Source organism: Eulemur rufifrons, chromosome 8 (genome assembly GCF_041146395.1).
Source record: "Eulemur rufifrons isolate Redbay chromosome 8, OSU_ERuf_1, whole genome shotgun sequence".
Taxonomy (NCBI): Eukaryota; Metazoa; Chordata; class Mammalia; order Primates; family Lemuridae; genus Eulemur; species Eulemur rufifrons.
The window spans coordinates 96517002-96532013 of NC_090990.1; the positions used below are offsets into that span (position 1 = coordinate 96517002).

Genomic DNA, 15012 nt, shown 5'->3' on the forward strand with positions numbered 1-15012 from the left:
GTGGGATTATGTGAAGAAACCTAACTTGAGAGTTATTGGCATTCCTGAGGGTGAAGAAGATAATAAGCAAGGGTTGGACAAGCTATTTGAAGACATAATCGAGGAAAATTTTGCAGGCCTTGCCAATACTCTAGACATACAGATTCAAGAAGCTCAAAGGACCCCTGGGAGATTCATAGCAAATAGGAAAACACCACGCCACGTAGTCATCAGGGTGACCAAAATATCCACTAAACAGTCCCTTCTCCGAGCTGTAAGGAGAAAGAAACAGGTAACTTACAAAGGAAAACCCATCAGAATTACGCCAGATTTCTCAGCTGAAACCTTACAAGCAAGAAGAAGTTGGGGCCCCATTTTCACGCTTCTGAAACAGAATAATGCCCAGCCTAGAATCTTGTACCCAGCTAAGCTAAGTTTTCTATACGAAGGAGAAATCAAGACATTCTCAGATAAACAAAGGTTGAGGGAATTCACCAAGACAAGACCAGCCCTCCAAGAAGTACTCAAAAGAGAGTTACACACGGATCAGCACAAGAAAGATCCACGAATATAAAACTACTCAAGAGCTAAAGATCAAATTCCAGATACCACAATGGCTCAGGAGAGAAAACATCGCAATGAAGTTCTACCCAACAAGCTGAACAAAAAACCGTCTCACTTATCAGTTTTCTCAATAAATGTGAATGGCTTGAATTCCCCACTCAAGAGACATAGACTGTCCCAATGGATAAAAAAACACAAGCCAAGTATCTGCTGTCTTCAAGAAACCCACCTAACGAGCAAAGATGCATTTAGACTGAAAGTAAAAGGATGGAAATCGGTATTTCAAGCAAACGGTAACCAAAAGAAAGCTGGTGTGGCAATCTTAATTTCCAATAACTTAGCTTTCAAACCAACAAAAATAATAAAAGACAACGATGGCTACTACATACTGGTCAAGGGCACAATTCAACAAGAAGCCATGACTATACTCAATATATATGCACCCAACCTAGGTGCACCTAGATTCATAAAGCAAACCCTACTAGATCTGAACCAAATGATAGATAATAATACTGTAATAGCTGGAGACTTTAACACCCCATTGACAGTACAGGACAGATCCTCTAAACAGAAAATAAACAAAGACATAATGGACCTAAATAGAATGCTAGAACAAATGGGCATGGCTGACATCTATAGGACATTCCACCCAAAGTCCACAGAATATACATTTTTCTCATCAGCTCATTGGACATTCTCTAAGATTGACCATGTCCTAGGACATAAATCATGTCTTAAAAAATTCAAAAAAATAGAAATTATACCATGCATCTTCTCAGATCACAGCGGAATAAAAGTAACAATGATCACAAACAGAAAACCTCACTCTTACTCAAAGTCATGGAAGCTAAATAACCTTCTCCTGAATAATTATTCTATAAAGGAAGAAATCAAGATGGAAATCAAAAGTTTCTTTGAATTAAATGACAATGGAGATACAACTTATCAAAATCTATGGGATGCAGCTAAAGCAGTCCTGAGAGGAAAATTCATATCCATAAATGCCTATATCCAAAAGACAGAAAACATGCAAATAGACAACCTAACGAATAGACTCATAGAGCTGGAGAAAGAAGAACAGAACGACCGCAAACCCAGCAGAAGGCGAGAAATTACTAAGATCAAGTCAGAATTAAATGAAAAGGACAACAAAGAAACCACAACGGAAATTAATAAAACAAAAAGTTGGTTCTTTGAAAAGATAAACAAAATAGACACACCTCTGGCTAGACTAACCAAGAGCACAAAAGTAAAATCTCTAATAACCTCCATTAGGAACATGAAAGGAGAAATCACAACCGATGCTACAGAGATACAAGATATCATCTATGAATTCTACAAAAATCTTTATGCACACAAACTGGAGAATGCGGAGGAAATGGACAAATTTTTAGAAACACATAGTCTTCCCAGGCTCAACCAGGAAAAAATAGAGTACCTGAACAGACCAATATCAAGAACTGAAATTGAAACAGCAATAAAAAACCTTCCCAAAAAGCAAAGCCCTGGTCCAGATGGGTTCACACCCGAATTTTACCATACATACAAAGAAGAACTGGTGCCCATCCTACATCAACTGTTCTCCAATATTGAGAAGGATGGAATTCTCCCCAACACGTTCTACCAAGCCAATATAACATTGATACCAAAACCAGGAAAGGACGCAACAAAAATAGAGAACTACAGACCAATTTCTCTCATGAATATAGATGCAAAAATTTTCAATAAAATACTAGCAAATCGAATCCAAATACTTATCAAAAAAATAATCCACCACGACCAAGTGGGCTTCATCCCAGAGATGCAGGGGTGGTTCAACATACGTAAATCTATAAATGTAATTCACCACATAAATAGAAGCAAAAACAAAAACCATATGATACTCTCATTAGATGCAGAAAAAGCATTTGACAAAATTCAACACTGTTTTATGATGAAAACGCTTAACAAAATAGGCATTGATGGAACCTACCTAAAAATGATACAAGCCATATATGACAAACCCACAGCCAACATCATACTGAATGGGGAAAAACTGAAAGCACTCCCACTTAGAACTGGAACCAGACAGGGCTGCCCATTGTCTCCATTACTTTTCAACATAGTATTGGAAGTCCTTGCGAGAGCTATCAGGCAAGAGAGCAGAATCAAGGGAGTCCAAATAGGGAAGGAAGAGATCAAACTCTCACTTTTTGCTGATGATATGATGTTATATCTGGAAAAACCCCAGGATTCAACCATGAGACTCCTGGAATTGATTAACAAATATAGCAAAGTCTCAGGCTACAAAATCAATATACACAAATCAGAGGCATTTATATATGCCAATAACAGTCAATCGGAAAACCAAATTAAAGACTCAATACCTTTCAAAATAGCAACAAAGAAAATAAAATATCTAGGTATATACCTAACTAAAGAGGTAAAGGACCTCTATAAGGAAAACTATGAAACACTGAGAAAAGAAATAGCAGAATTTGCAAATAGATGGAAAAATCGACCATGCTCGTGGATCGGAAGAATCAACATTGTTAAAATGTCTATACTACCCAAAGTGATCTACAGATTCAATGCAATCCCTATTAAATTACCAACATCATTCTTCACAGATGTAGAGAAAATAATTATACACTTTGTATGGAACCAGAGAAGACCCCATATAGCAAAAGCAATTTTAAGCAACAAAAACAAAATGGGAGGTATTAATTTGCCAGACCTCAAACAATACTACAAGGCCGTGGTTCTTAAAACAGCCTGGTACTGGCACAAGTACAGGGACACAGACCAGTGGAACACAACAGAAAATCCAAATATAGAACCATCCTCATATAGTCACCTAATTTTTGACAAAGCGGGAAAGAATATACTCTGGGGACAAGAATCCCTATTCAACAAATGGTGCTGGGAGAATTGGTTAGCCACTTGTAGAAGACTGAAACAGGACCCACAGCTTTCACCTCTCACAAAAATCCAATCACGGTGGATAACAGACTTAAACCTTAGGCATGATACAATCAGAATTCTAGAAGAAAATGTAGGAAAGACTCTTACAGACATTGGCCTAGGCAAAGAATTTATGAAGAAGACCCCCAAGGCAATCACAGCAGCAACAAAAATAAATGAATGGGACATGATTAAATTAGAAAGCTTCTGCACAGCCAAAGAAACAGTCCAGAGAATAAACAGACCACCTACAGAATGGGAAAAAAGTTTTGCATACTACACATCAGATAAAGGACTGATAACAAGAATCTATTTAGAACTCAGGAAAATCAGCAAGAAAAAATCAAGCAACCCTATCAAAAAGTGGGCAAATGACATGAATAGAAACTTCTCGAAAGAAGATATAAGAATGGCTAACAAACATATGAAAAAATGCTCAACATCCCTAATCATCAGAGAAATGCAAATCAAAACCACAATGAGATATCATTTAACCCCAGTGAGAATGGCCTTTATCAAAAAATCCCAAAACAACACATGTTGGCGTGGGTGTGGAGAGACAGGAACACTCATACACTGCTGGTGGGACTGCAAACTAGTGCAACCCCTGTGGAAAGCATTATGGAGGTATCTTAAACAGATTCAAGTAGACCTGCCATTTGACCCAGCAATCCCATTACTGGGCATATACTCAAAGGAAAAAAGGTCATTATGTAACAAAGACACATGTACCCGAATGTTTATATTAGCACAATTCACAATTGCAAAGATGTGGAAACAATCCAAATGCCCATCAATACATGATTGGATTAGTAAGCTGTGGTATATGTATACCATGGAATATTACTCAGCTATAAGGAATGATGAAGATACGACATCTCTATGGTTCTCCTGGAGAGAGTTGGAACCCATTATATTAAGTGAAGTATCCCAAGAGTGAAAAAACAAGCATCACATATACTCACCAGAAAATTGGTTTCCCTGATCATCACCTAAATACAAATCTGGGAACGACACCAATTGGATATCAGACTGAGGTGGGGGGTGAGGGAGGGGATGGGGTATGCCTACACAATGAGTGCATTGTGCACCGTTTGGGGAGTGGTAACACTTGAAGGTGCTGACTCGGGAAGGGGGGTGGGGAAGGGAGGGATATATACGTACATGATGGGTGCAATGCGCACGACCTGGGGAATAGACACGCCTGGAGCTCTGACTTGGGGGGACAGGCGGTACAAGAGCAACGTATGTAACCTGCAATTCTGTATCCCCCATAACAAGATGAAATTAAAAAAAAAAAAAAAAGAAAAAAAAGAACCACAGCCTTGTAGTATAGTTTGACGTTTGGCAAATTAATACCTCCCAATTTGTTTTTATTACTTAAAATTGCTTTTGCTATACGGGGTCTTCTCTGATTCCATACAAAGTGTATAATAATTTTCTCTACATCTGTGAAGAATGATGTTGGTAGTTTAATAGGGATTGCATTGAATCTGTAGATCACTTTGGGTAGTACAGACATTTTAACAATGTTGTACCATGCTTCCGATCCACGAGCACGGTATAGTTTTCCACCTATTTGGAAGTTCTGCTATTTCTTTTCTCAGTGTTTCATAGTTTTCCTTATAGAGGTCCTTTACCTCTTTAGTTAGGTATATTCCTAGATATTTTATTTTCTTTGTTGCTATTTTGAAGGGTATTGAGTCTTTAATTTGGTTTTCCGATTGACTGTTATTGGCATATATAAATGCCTCTGATTTGTGTATATTGATTTTGTAGCCTGAGACTTTGCTATATTTGTTAATCAATTCCAGGAGTTTCATGGTTGAATCCTGGGGGTTTTCCAGATATAACATCATATCATCAGCAAAAAGTGAGAGTTTGATCTCTTCTTTCCCTATTTGGACTCCCTTGATTCTGCTCTCTTGCCTGATAGCTCTCGCAAGGACTTCCAATACTATGTTGAAAAGTAATGGGGACAGTGGGCAGCCCTGTCTGGTTCCAGTTCTAAGTGGGAATGCTTTCAATTTTTCCCCATTCAGAATAATGTTGGCTGTGGGTTTGTCATATATGGCTTGTATCATTTTTAGGTAGGTTCCATCAATGCCTATTTTGTTAAGCGTTCTTATCATAAAAGGGTGTTGAATTTTGTCAAATGCTTTTTCTGCATCTATTGAGAGGATCATATGGTTTTGGTTTTTGCTTCTATTTATGTGGTGAATTACATTTATAGATTTACGTATGTTGAACCACCCCTGCATCTCTGGGATGAAGCCCACTTGGTCGTGGTGGATTATTTTTTTGATAAGCACTTGGATTCGACTTGCTAGTATTTTATTGAGAATTTCTGCATCTATATTCATGAGAGAAATTGGTCTGTAGTTCTCTATTTTTGTTGCGTCCTTTCCTGGTTTTGGCATCAATGTTATATTGGCTTGGTAGAACATGTTGGGGAGAATTCCATCCTTCTCAATATTGGAGAATAGTTGATGTAGGATGGGCACCAGTTCTTCTTTGTATGTATGGTAAAATTCGGGTGTGAACCCATCTAAACCAGGGCTTTTCTTTTTGGGAAGGTTTTTTATTGCTGTTTCAATTTCAGTTCTTGATATTGGTCTGTTCAGGTACTCTATTTCTTCCTGGTTGAGCCTGGGAAGGCTATGTGTATCTAAAAATTTGTCCATTTCCTCCGCATTCTCCAGTTTGTATGCATAAAGATTTTTGTAGAATTCATAGATGATATCTTGTATCTCTGTGGCATCGGTAGTGATTTCTCCTTTCATGTTCCTAATGGAGGTTATTAGAGATTTTACTTTTGTGCTCTTGGTTAGTCTAGTCAGAGGTGTGTCTATTTTGTTTATCTTTTCAAAGAACCAACTTTTTGTTTTATTAATTTCCATTGTGGTTTCTTTGTTGTCCTTTTCATTTAATTCTGATTTGATCTTAGTAATTTCTCGCCTTCTGCTGGGTTTGGGGTCATTCTGTTCTTCCTTCTCCAGCTCTTTGAGTCTATTCATTAGGTTGTCTATTCGCAAATTTTCTGTCCTTTTGATATAGGCATTTATGGATATGAATTTTCCTCTCATAAGCAGTTATTTCTCTTTAAATAAGTTTCAAAGGTTATATCCTAATATGGGTGAGAATGATTTTCTTGGTAACTCCATGCCATTTCGTGAAAAACTTGACTGCTTCTGGTTCTGTGTTGCTAAGAGATTAATCAGTGCAAATGGCTAAATTAACACTGGGGCTGAGAGAGGTCTTAAAACAACTGAGAAGTTGGCTTGCAGAAAATCCAGGAAAGGAGGAAAAACAGACCAAAGTGACTCTGCCACTGTGGACTTGCTTATGACTGTGTTTGTTTTTAGATAAGGGCCAACTGCTTTGAAAACAGAAAAAATCATAGCAGATTCTATGGTTTGAATGCTTGTGCCCCCTCCAAAACTTATGTTGGAACTTAAACCCCAAGATGATAGTATTAAGAGGTGGGACCTTTAGGTGGTTAAGCCATGTGGGCAGAGCCCTTATCAATGGTGTTAGTGACCTTATAAAAGGGCTGGAGGGAACTAGACAGGCCCTTGTTTTGCCTTTTCACTTCTTCTGTCATGTGAGGACACAGCATTGTCCCCTCTGGAAAATGGAGCAGCAAGGTGGCACCTTGGAAGTAGAGACTGGGCCCTCACCAGACATCAAACTTTCTAGTGCCTGTGTCTTAGACTTCCCACCCTTTGGAATGGTGAGAAATAAATTTTTAATGTTTATAAAATTATCCAGTCTTGGGTATTTTGTTAAAGCAGTCTGAATGAACTAAGACAGCAGGTGTGTCTAACTGATCAAAACATGGCAGGAAGTCCAAGCATAGTGCTTTGTACACAGTAGGTCTCGACCACTAAATGAGGATATATTGAGCACCTAGTCTACTGAGTACTATTCCAGAAAGGATCATAATAAGAAGAAAAGCAGTTTATGGTCCCACTATGCTTGTAATCCAGACAGAAACAAGCAATGAAAGCACAGTGAGAAAAATGTTACACTAATATAATTTCCCACAAAGAACTTTAGAAACACATAAGAAGAACAACAAACTACCTGGGTGGGAGTGAGGTAAAGGGTGTTGCTGAAAACAATGTAAAGTAGCATTTATCACTAGATACTAGTCTGCACACAATAAATAAGTAAGGGGATTAAACAATACTTTTGATGGCCACTGAGGCAGAATTATAATCATTATATCATAAAAAGGTTCTGATGGATGCAGAGTGTGAACCTAAAACCCAGGTCTTCTGACCCTAGGACCTCCATTCTTTCCACAACATAATAAAACATCTCATTATCTAAAAAATTGGAAGCACATGTATTTATTTTAAAAAATTGGACGCATAGTTGAGCCAATGTAGGCAACAGAAATGAATATGTATTTTTTTCACTATAGTCATGCATTCTTTTTTTAATTTTAATTTTAATTTTAGAGATTTATAGGGGTACACACATTTTGGTTACATAATTTGATTTGTATAGTTTGAGTCAAAGTTATAAGTGTACCCTTCATCCAGTTAGTGTGCACTGTACCCGTTAGGTGTGAATTTACCCATCCTTGCCTCCCCCCTCCAACCTACTTGATTTCCCTTGAGTTTTCCTTCCATATGTGCACATAAGTGTTGATTGATTCATTCCAATTTAGTATTGAGTACATGTGATGTTTGTTTTTCCATTCTTGTGACACTTCACTAACAAGAATGGTCTCTAGTTCCATCCAGGTTGTTACAAAAGATACTAGATCACTTTTTTTTAATGACTGAGTAGTTCTCCGTGCTATACATATACAACATTTTATTAATCCACTCATGTATTGATGGACACTTGGGTTGTTTCCACATCTTTGCAATTGTGAATTGTGCTGCTATAAACATTTGAGTACAAGTGTCTTTGATAAAATGTCTTTTTTTCCTTTGAGTAGATACCTAGTAGTGGAACTGCTGTATCAAATGGTAGGTTTAGCTCTTTGAGGTACCTCCATGCTACTTTCTGTAGAGGTTGTATAGTTTTCAGTCCCACCAGCAGTGTATGAGTGTTCCTGTCTCTCCGTATCCACACCAACCATTCTTAACAGAAAATGCTTTATTAGAAGGAGGCACAAAATAAAAGAATCTTAAACCCTTCCTATTATCAACTATTGTCCATCACCCGAGGTAACAGTATGGAAGACATGTATAGGCATGAAAGCAGAAAAGCTCTGTGGAAGCTGGGGGAAAGAATAGTTTCCTCAAAGGAGGTCTAGTAGGAAATAAGATTTTTTTTTCCTTTTTGGCCTTTTTTGATGAATTGAATGATTAAACAATTATGCCTCTGAACTACTCCTGACTGCTGGCACTATTTGTTTTGTTTCATTTTTTTCTTTATGATATTACCCTGGAGGTGCCATGGTGTGTGTAAATGAAGAATACTTTTATGGTTCTCACTCCAGACAGGACACAGATATTTCTGACAAACTCATTTTTTCTCTTAGTGTTTAGAAAGAAGTTGATCCTGTGGAGAGAAACAGCAACCAGAGAGAACTGGATTAGCACACTCAGATTAAAGAGGTGAGAGTTACGCGTGATCTATGCTCATGACCAGCATTCTAAAGACCATATTGGATGAAAGCAAAGGCTTTAGTATAAATTGAATAATAACCACTAAAGTTTCAAGGACGAAGCCAGCCTTTTCCAATTTAATATTTTCTTAAAAATTTTTATTTAATACACAATTTTCACCTTTCCCTCAAAATTTTAGTACAGTTTTCTTTTGGAGAAATCCATCACTATTGAGTTTCCTTATCTTGCTGGGAAGATTTTTTCCAGTGTTATTTTCTGTAGATTCTATTATAAAAATGTTAGGGATGTTTTTTATTTTTTAAACATAAAATAATCACATTTAATATTCTTTTAAGAAGTCTCGGCCGGGCGCGGTGGCTCACGCCTGTAATCCTAGCACTCTGGGAGGCCGAGGTGGGCGGATCGTTTGAGCTCAGGAGTTCGAGACCAGCCTGAGCAAGAGCGAGACCCCACCTCTACTAAAAATAGAAAGAAATTATATGGACAGCTAAAAATATATATATAGACAAAATTAGCCGGGCATGGTGGCGCATGCCTGTAGTCCCAGCTACTCGGGAGGCTGAGACAGGAGGATTGCTTGAGCTCAGGAGTTTGAGGTTGCTGTGAGCTAGGCTGATGCCACGGCACTCACTCTAGCCTGGGCAACAGAGTGAGACTCTGTCTCAAAAAAAAAAAAAAAAAAAAAAAAAAAAAAGAAGTCTCTTGTTCCATCCTAGGAATTTGGATATGCTTTCTTAAAAATTATGCCCATTCTCCCTGATCTCTTGCATACCTAGTTGAAAATGCTTGGACAAAACTTTGAAATTATTGGAAATGAAGACTTTGCAATAAAGGTGCTGATGCAAGACGTACACATCTAATTGCAGAACTGACTGCACAGGACAGAGGTGTGAGGTTGTTTAATGCAATGAGGACACACATTGCTTAGGGACAAATGTCTCTTTATAAAGAGAGTCAATGTATTAAGAAATGTTTCTGCCCACTTCTCTGCATAGGACATCCTTGACCTCCTTGTTCCTTAGGCTATAAATAACAGGGTTTAGCAGAGGAGTGATGATGGTGTAGGTCACTGAGAGAAGGAGGTCTTGTTCTACAGAGTTTTCTGACTTGGGCTTGAGGTAAGCAATGGAGGCACAGCCATAGTGGACAATGACCACAGTGAGGTGGGAAGCACAGGTGGCAAAGGTCTTTTTCCAGCCTTCAGCTGAGGCAATCTTGAGGACAGTGGAGATGATGAGGACATAGGAGATGAAGACCAGGCCCATGGGGACTAAGATTACAAATAAACTGACAACAAGGTTGATTATCTCATTGATAGTGGTATCCGTACAGGTGAGTTTCATGACAGGGAGGATGTCACAGAAGAAATGACCAACCACCCTGTGACAAAAGGGTAAGGTAAATAAGGATGTCACTTGGACAGCTGCCATGGCCAGGCCAATGCCAAAAGCTCCACACATCAGCTGCACACACACCCTTTGGCTCATGATGACTGTGTATCTCAGGGGGTTGCAGATGGCCACATAGCGGTCATACCCCATTGCCATGAGCAAGAAGCAGTTGTCGATGGCCAAGGTAACAAAGAAGAACATTTGGGTGGTACAACCTGCTAGGGAGATTGGTTGGTTCTTGGCTACAAGACTGGAGAGCATTCATGGAATGATGACCAGTGTGTACACTGTCTCTGAGCTAGCTAGCATGTTCAGGAAGAAGTACATGGGGGTGTGGAGGTGATGGTCAATGCGGATGACGGTCACAATGATGACATTACCAGCTAGGATTAATGTGTACAGGATGAGAAAAACCACAAAGAGGGTGATCTGGTGTTCATGGAATCTGGAGAATCCCAGGAAAACAAACTCTGTCACCTCTGTGAGGTTTTTTTCTGTGCATTCTTCAGTGCAATGTCTGAAAGCAATGCAGAGAGTCAACATGGAGAAATGCCCATCATGACATAGATTATAGAACAGGGATAGAAAAACAGACATAGAATAACCACACACACATACACAAATGTCAATTTCTTTGCTCTACAATCAAGAGCATGTTAATTTACGTTATATGGCTACTTCTCTCTCTTCCCCCTTTTTAGTTTTTGCTGTTTCCTTAATCTTCTCTTAAGCATCTGGCCAAGGAATCACCAATATGTGTGATTACAGGCTGTGTCTTTGCAGAGTGTCATCATGAATATGTTACTTTTGTAGTGCATGGAGGGAAGGCTTTTTCCTTTATGATATGTTTGCCACAGTGGACCTGTCTAATGCCATCTGGCTTTTCTCTGTCACTCTCCTAGGGAAAGTGTGCATAGCTGGGACAACAAAATGGGGGTGGGAGAAGTGGACTTACTGAGCTAGAACCACTGGTGGATAGCTCCTGATAACAGTGGAGTCACGGGGAGCTGACCTTCAGGAACACTTCAATAAGCATGAAGAAGAAATGGTCTAGGGGAGACAAACCATCGGCAAAATTGATTTGTTGTGAAAGTATTAATAGGGACTTGAGAGGTGGGGGAAAGTAAACTAGTGAGAGAAGGGGAAGTTGTTGGAAAAGAGAGAAGTGATCCAGCAACACAACGGAGGGTTAGACCTTAAATAAAAGAAATAATTTATTTCTTTTTGGCAGAAGGAATTTTAAGAATGAAGGGGTGTACTATTTGATTTAAAATTGTTTGCTAAATTATATTGAGATGTAAACTCCCTGAAGAGCCCCACACCTTCATTTAAAGCTTCCATATGTGTAATCTTCAGTTAGGGTGTTTGGGAAGTGGAGCGAGTTGGATGATGGCAGAGTGCAGAAAAAGGCACCACATGCAAGGGACAAAACCCAGAGTGAGGAAGAGAAAATCTTTGCCAGTAATGACTAGAAGAAATACAAGGCCCTCTCCTGCTCAGACTTCCCCCTTGCAAGTACACACAATATTTCCTAGAAATTTGGTGAGGAAGTCTGAGATTGCCACCATATAGCAAATGGAGGTTTGAACCATTTTACTTAAAGAGCAAGTTAATACCTGCGGTCTGGAGATTTGGGTACATTTAGGGAACTGCCACTAAAGTCTGGAAAACATTATAGGTATTCTGGAAAATATTCCATTATGGAAAATAGTGAGGCAAACATTTCAAGTAGAAATGACTGTGTCACTAATAATTAAAGTAATTTACATTGAGAGACTGCGAAGATAGCAGTCAGATAGGCAAAAATTAAAGAGAGTGCCAGTGCAACTCTAAACAGCTTTTTAGAAAGCATGGGGTAAAGCTATGGCCATGTAAATTTAAATTAATTAAAATTAAAGGGAATTAAAAATTCAGTTCATTAGTTACACTAGCCACGTTTCAAGTGCTAAAAAGCTACACGTGACTAATGGCTACCATATTGGACAGCACAGTTATCAGATATTTCCTTTGTTGGTGAAAGTTCTGTTGGACTGTGCTGTGAGGGTGTCTTGCTATGGACAGGTGTGGGGAATACATTAAATAACAACAAAAAAAGCTATTCAAAGAACAATAATATGGTGTGCTGCCATATGGTTAAGATTATTTGTGTGCATGATCATAAATATTTGTATATATGGGGAAAATGTCTGAAAGAATATGCACCTGATGTTATCATGGGTTAACTGTTATATTGTGGTGAGTGTGAGATTGTAGGGGTCTTGGACTTTTTACCTTATCATATTTACCATGATGGTTATGGCTCTTATATTTAAAATATTTTAATTTTGAGCATAAAATTATGGCTCATAAATAGTTTGGAGAAGTCAAGGAGGAGGATGACTGGCCAAGAAGGCGGCTGCCAATGACCTTATTGGACACAGTTCCAGCAGAGTCTTGGGCTGGAAAGCCTGATCACATGGAATAGAAAAAGAAGAATTCTGTTGCTATGTTAAGTGAGAACCACAGATCTTAGGGCCTTTTCCTTTCCCTGATGAGCCTATAGCAATGAATAATAAAATGTGGTTAAAGAGATACTGAGCCAGGACAACTGTGGACATGTTTGGAGTAGAAAAGAGGAAGAAAATACAAAACTGAATTGAGGCAAACGGAAGAAAAAATTTCCTGGAATCTTTAATTTTGGAGCTGAAAAGTGCTGCTTTCACCCCAAATCAGCCCCTGCTTTGTTGTAAATGTTTCATGTGTAAATATGAATTTACCTTCTTCAAATAAATTATAAAGATATAAACAGGATGCTAATGGCCCACTAGATGCAGGGAAAGTGGGCCAGGTACATATGCCCAGAGAGATTAAAAAAGAGGAAAAAGAAGTAAGTTTATTGCTTCTGGTACACATTTGAATTGGATTGAATGGGCAATAAAAGAATATCTTAAGGCAAGATATTATTAAAACTTGAGGAAACAAACACAAAAAGGAAGGTCAGATCAGGATATAGGAGCAAGAACAGCCTCTTCAAACCAATGTTTTTTGCATACTGTTTAGTAATTTATTTTTAGGATAGGTGTGTAGTGGATGGAGGAAGGGTAAAGCCACGCCATGAGAGGGGGTGTCCCTTCTCCTGTCTGAGGAGCTCAGCTGCAGGGGAATGTCCAAGACTCTGTTTAGCCAAAGCCAACAAATAAACAAATAAAAGAGCCCTGCAGTAATTGGAATTTGTCCTCCATAGAGTACACTTTAGTGGCCATCTACACCTCCTAGAGTAGGTGTCATCTGCTCACCCTGAATTTTCCAAGTATTCTTCCCAACCACGATGCTTTCCCTTAGAGGAGTTCTATTATGTTTTTTACTCCATTTTGTTATCTATCCAAGGATGTTTTATAGTCCCTTATAGACTAAGGGCAATTGCCTGGTAGTCTCACATTTTAATTGGTCTCTTTTGGAGGTGAAGAAGAAATCTAAAATTGTTACTGTGGGAAATTTATGGCTTAAATGTCAAATACAGGGTTGTTACTGTCCCTGAAAGTGAGGGAGAGAGACCCCCACGGAAGAGATAGGGAAATCTGAGATGCAGGAGGGAAGCACACTGTTAGTCCTCCTTGGAACAGTGAGCACCAGTGTTCACATTGGGAAGGGAGAAGAGGTCACAGAGGGTACCAAGGAGTCAAAGAAGTGTGTGGAATGGGTGGTTTGGTTTCACCAGCGAAGGTTAGCTGGGGTGAGTTCTTAGTGGTTAGCATGGATCTCAGTGAATTTAAGGGCTGTTTTAGCAACAGATGGCTACCTACTGCTTTTTTTTTTCCCCCTGTTGGTTGCTTTTTGAGTCTCTGCCCAGCCAGGAGTGCAGCCGAGCACAGTAGCAGTAGCCCTTCCACCACCCCAATCTGGGCCTTCTCTGTGGCTGCACCCTAAGGGTGATTCTGAGAAAGGAACACACCAGTGGATAATCTCAAAAGCGTGCTATAGAACCGAAAGGAGCTTTCAAAATGATTTATACATTCTAGAAGGATAAAAACCCTATGGGAGAGTAAAAATACTGAAATATGCTCATGCATCAAAATCTTAGTCATGAAGTCAATATTCCTACTAGAGGAAAAAGCAAAATAAAGTGGAGAGGAAAACACAATTCGAGGATGTAAAGGAAATATAATACCATTTGCAAAGGGAGGTAATTATTACAAAAATCATGGATACCCAATATGTTAATATTTCAATCTTTATAAGAGAATTAGTTCCTGGAAACAATCTATGTTTTAAAAAATTAAAATATGCAAAGTAGGCTAAGCCTGTTATTATATTTTGTGTGTAAAGGAATTGTGCAGTTAAAAAATAAAGATGCTGCCTTTTTGCCAGAGTTTCCTTTCCTTTTGTTTTTTTCCTCTTTCCTTTCCTTTTTTAAACAAAATAAATCTAAGGAGTCAGGGACGAAAGAGTCAACTTCTTAAGAAACTGATGATTACGTGAATAATTTGGATAAACAAGAGAATCATAACTTTTCTTTGGGACAGAAGCCTCCTCAGACCCAAAAGAGTCCACCCACTTTCTTGAGT

The 15012-nt window shown here is 38.7% G+C and overlaps 1 protein-coding gene across 1 annotated transcript; it reads right to left on the reverse strand.

Annotated features, from left to right (window-relative positions):
• Positions 1-10039: 10039 nt before the first annotated feature.
• On the reverse strand, positions 10040-11011 carry LOC138390326 (putative olfactory receptor 10J6). Its single transcript, XM_069479202.1, is given in 1 exon segment — positions 10040-11011. A coding segment is annotated over 1 exon segment (972 nt).
• Positions 11012-15012: the final 4001 nt, after the last annotated feature.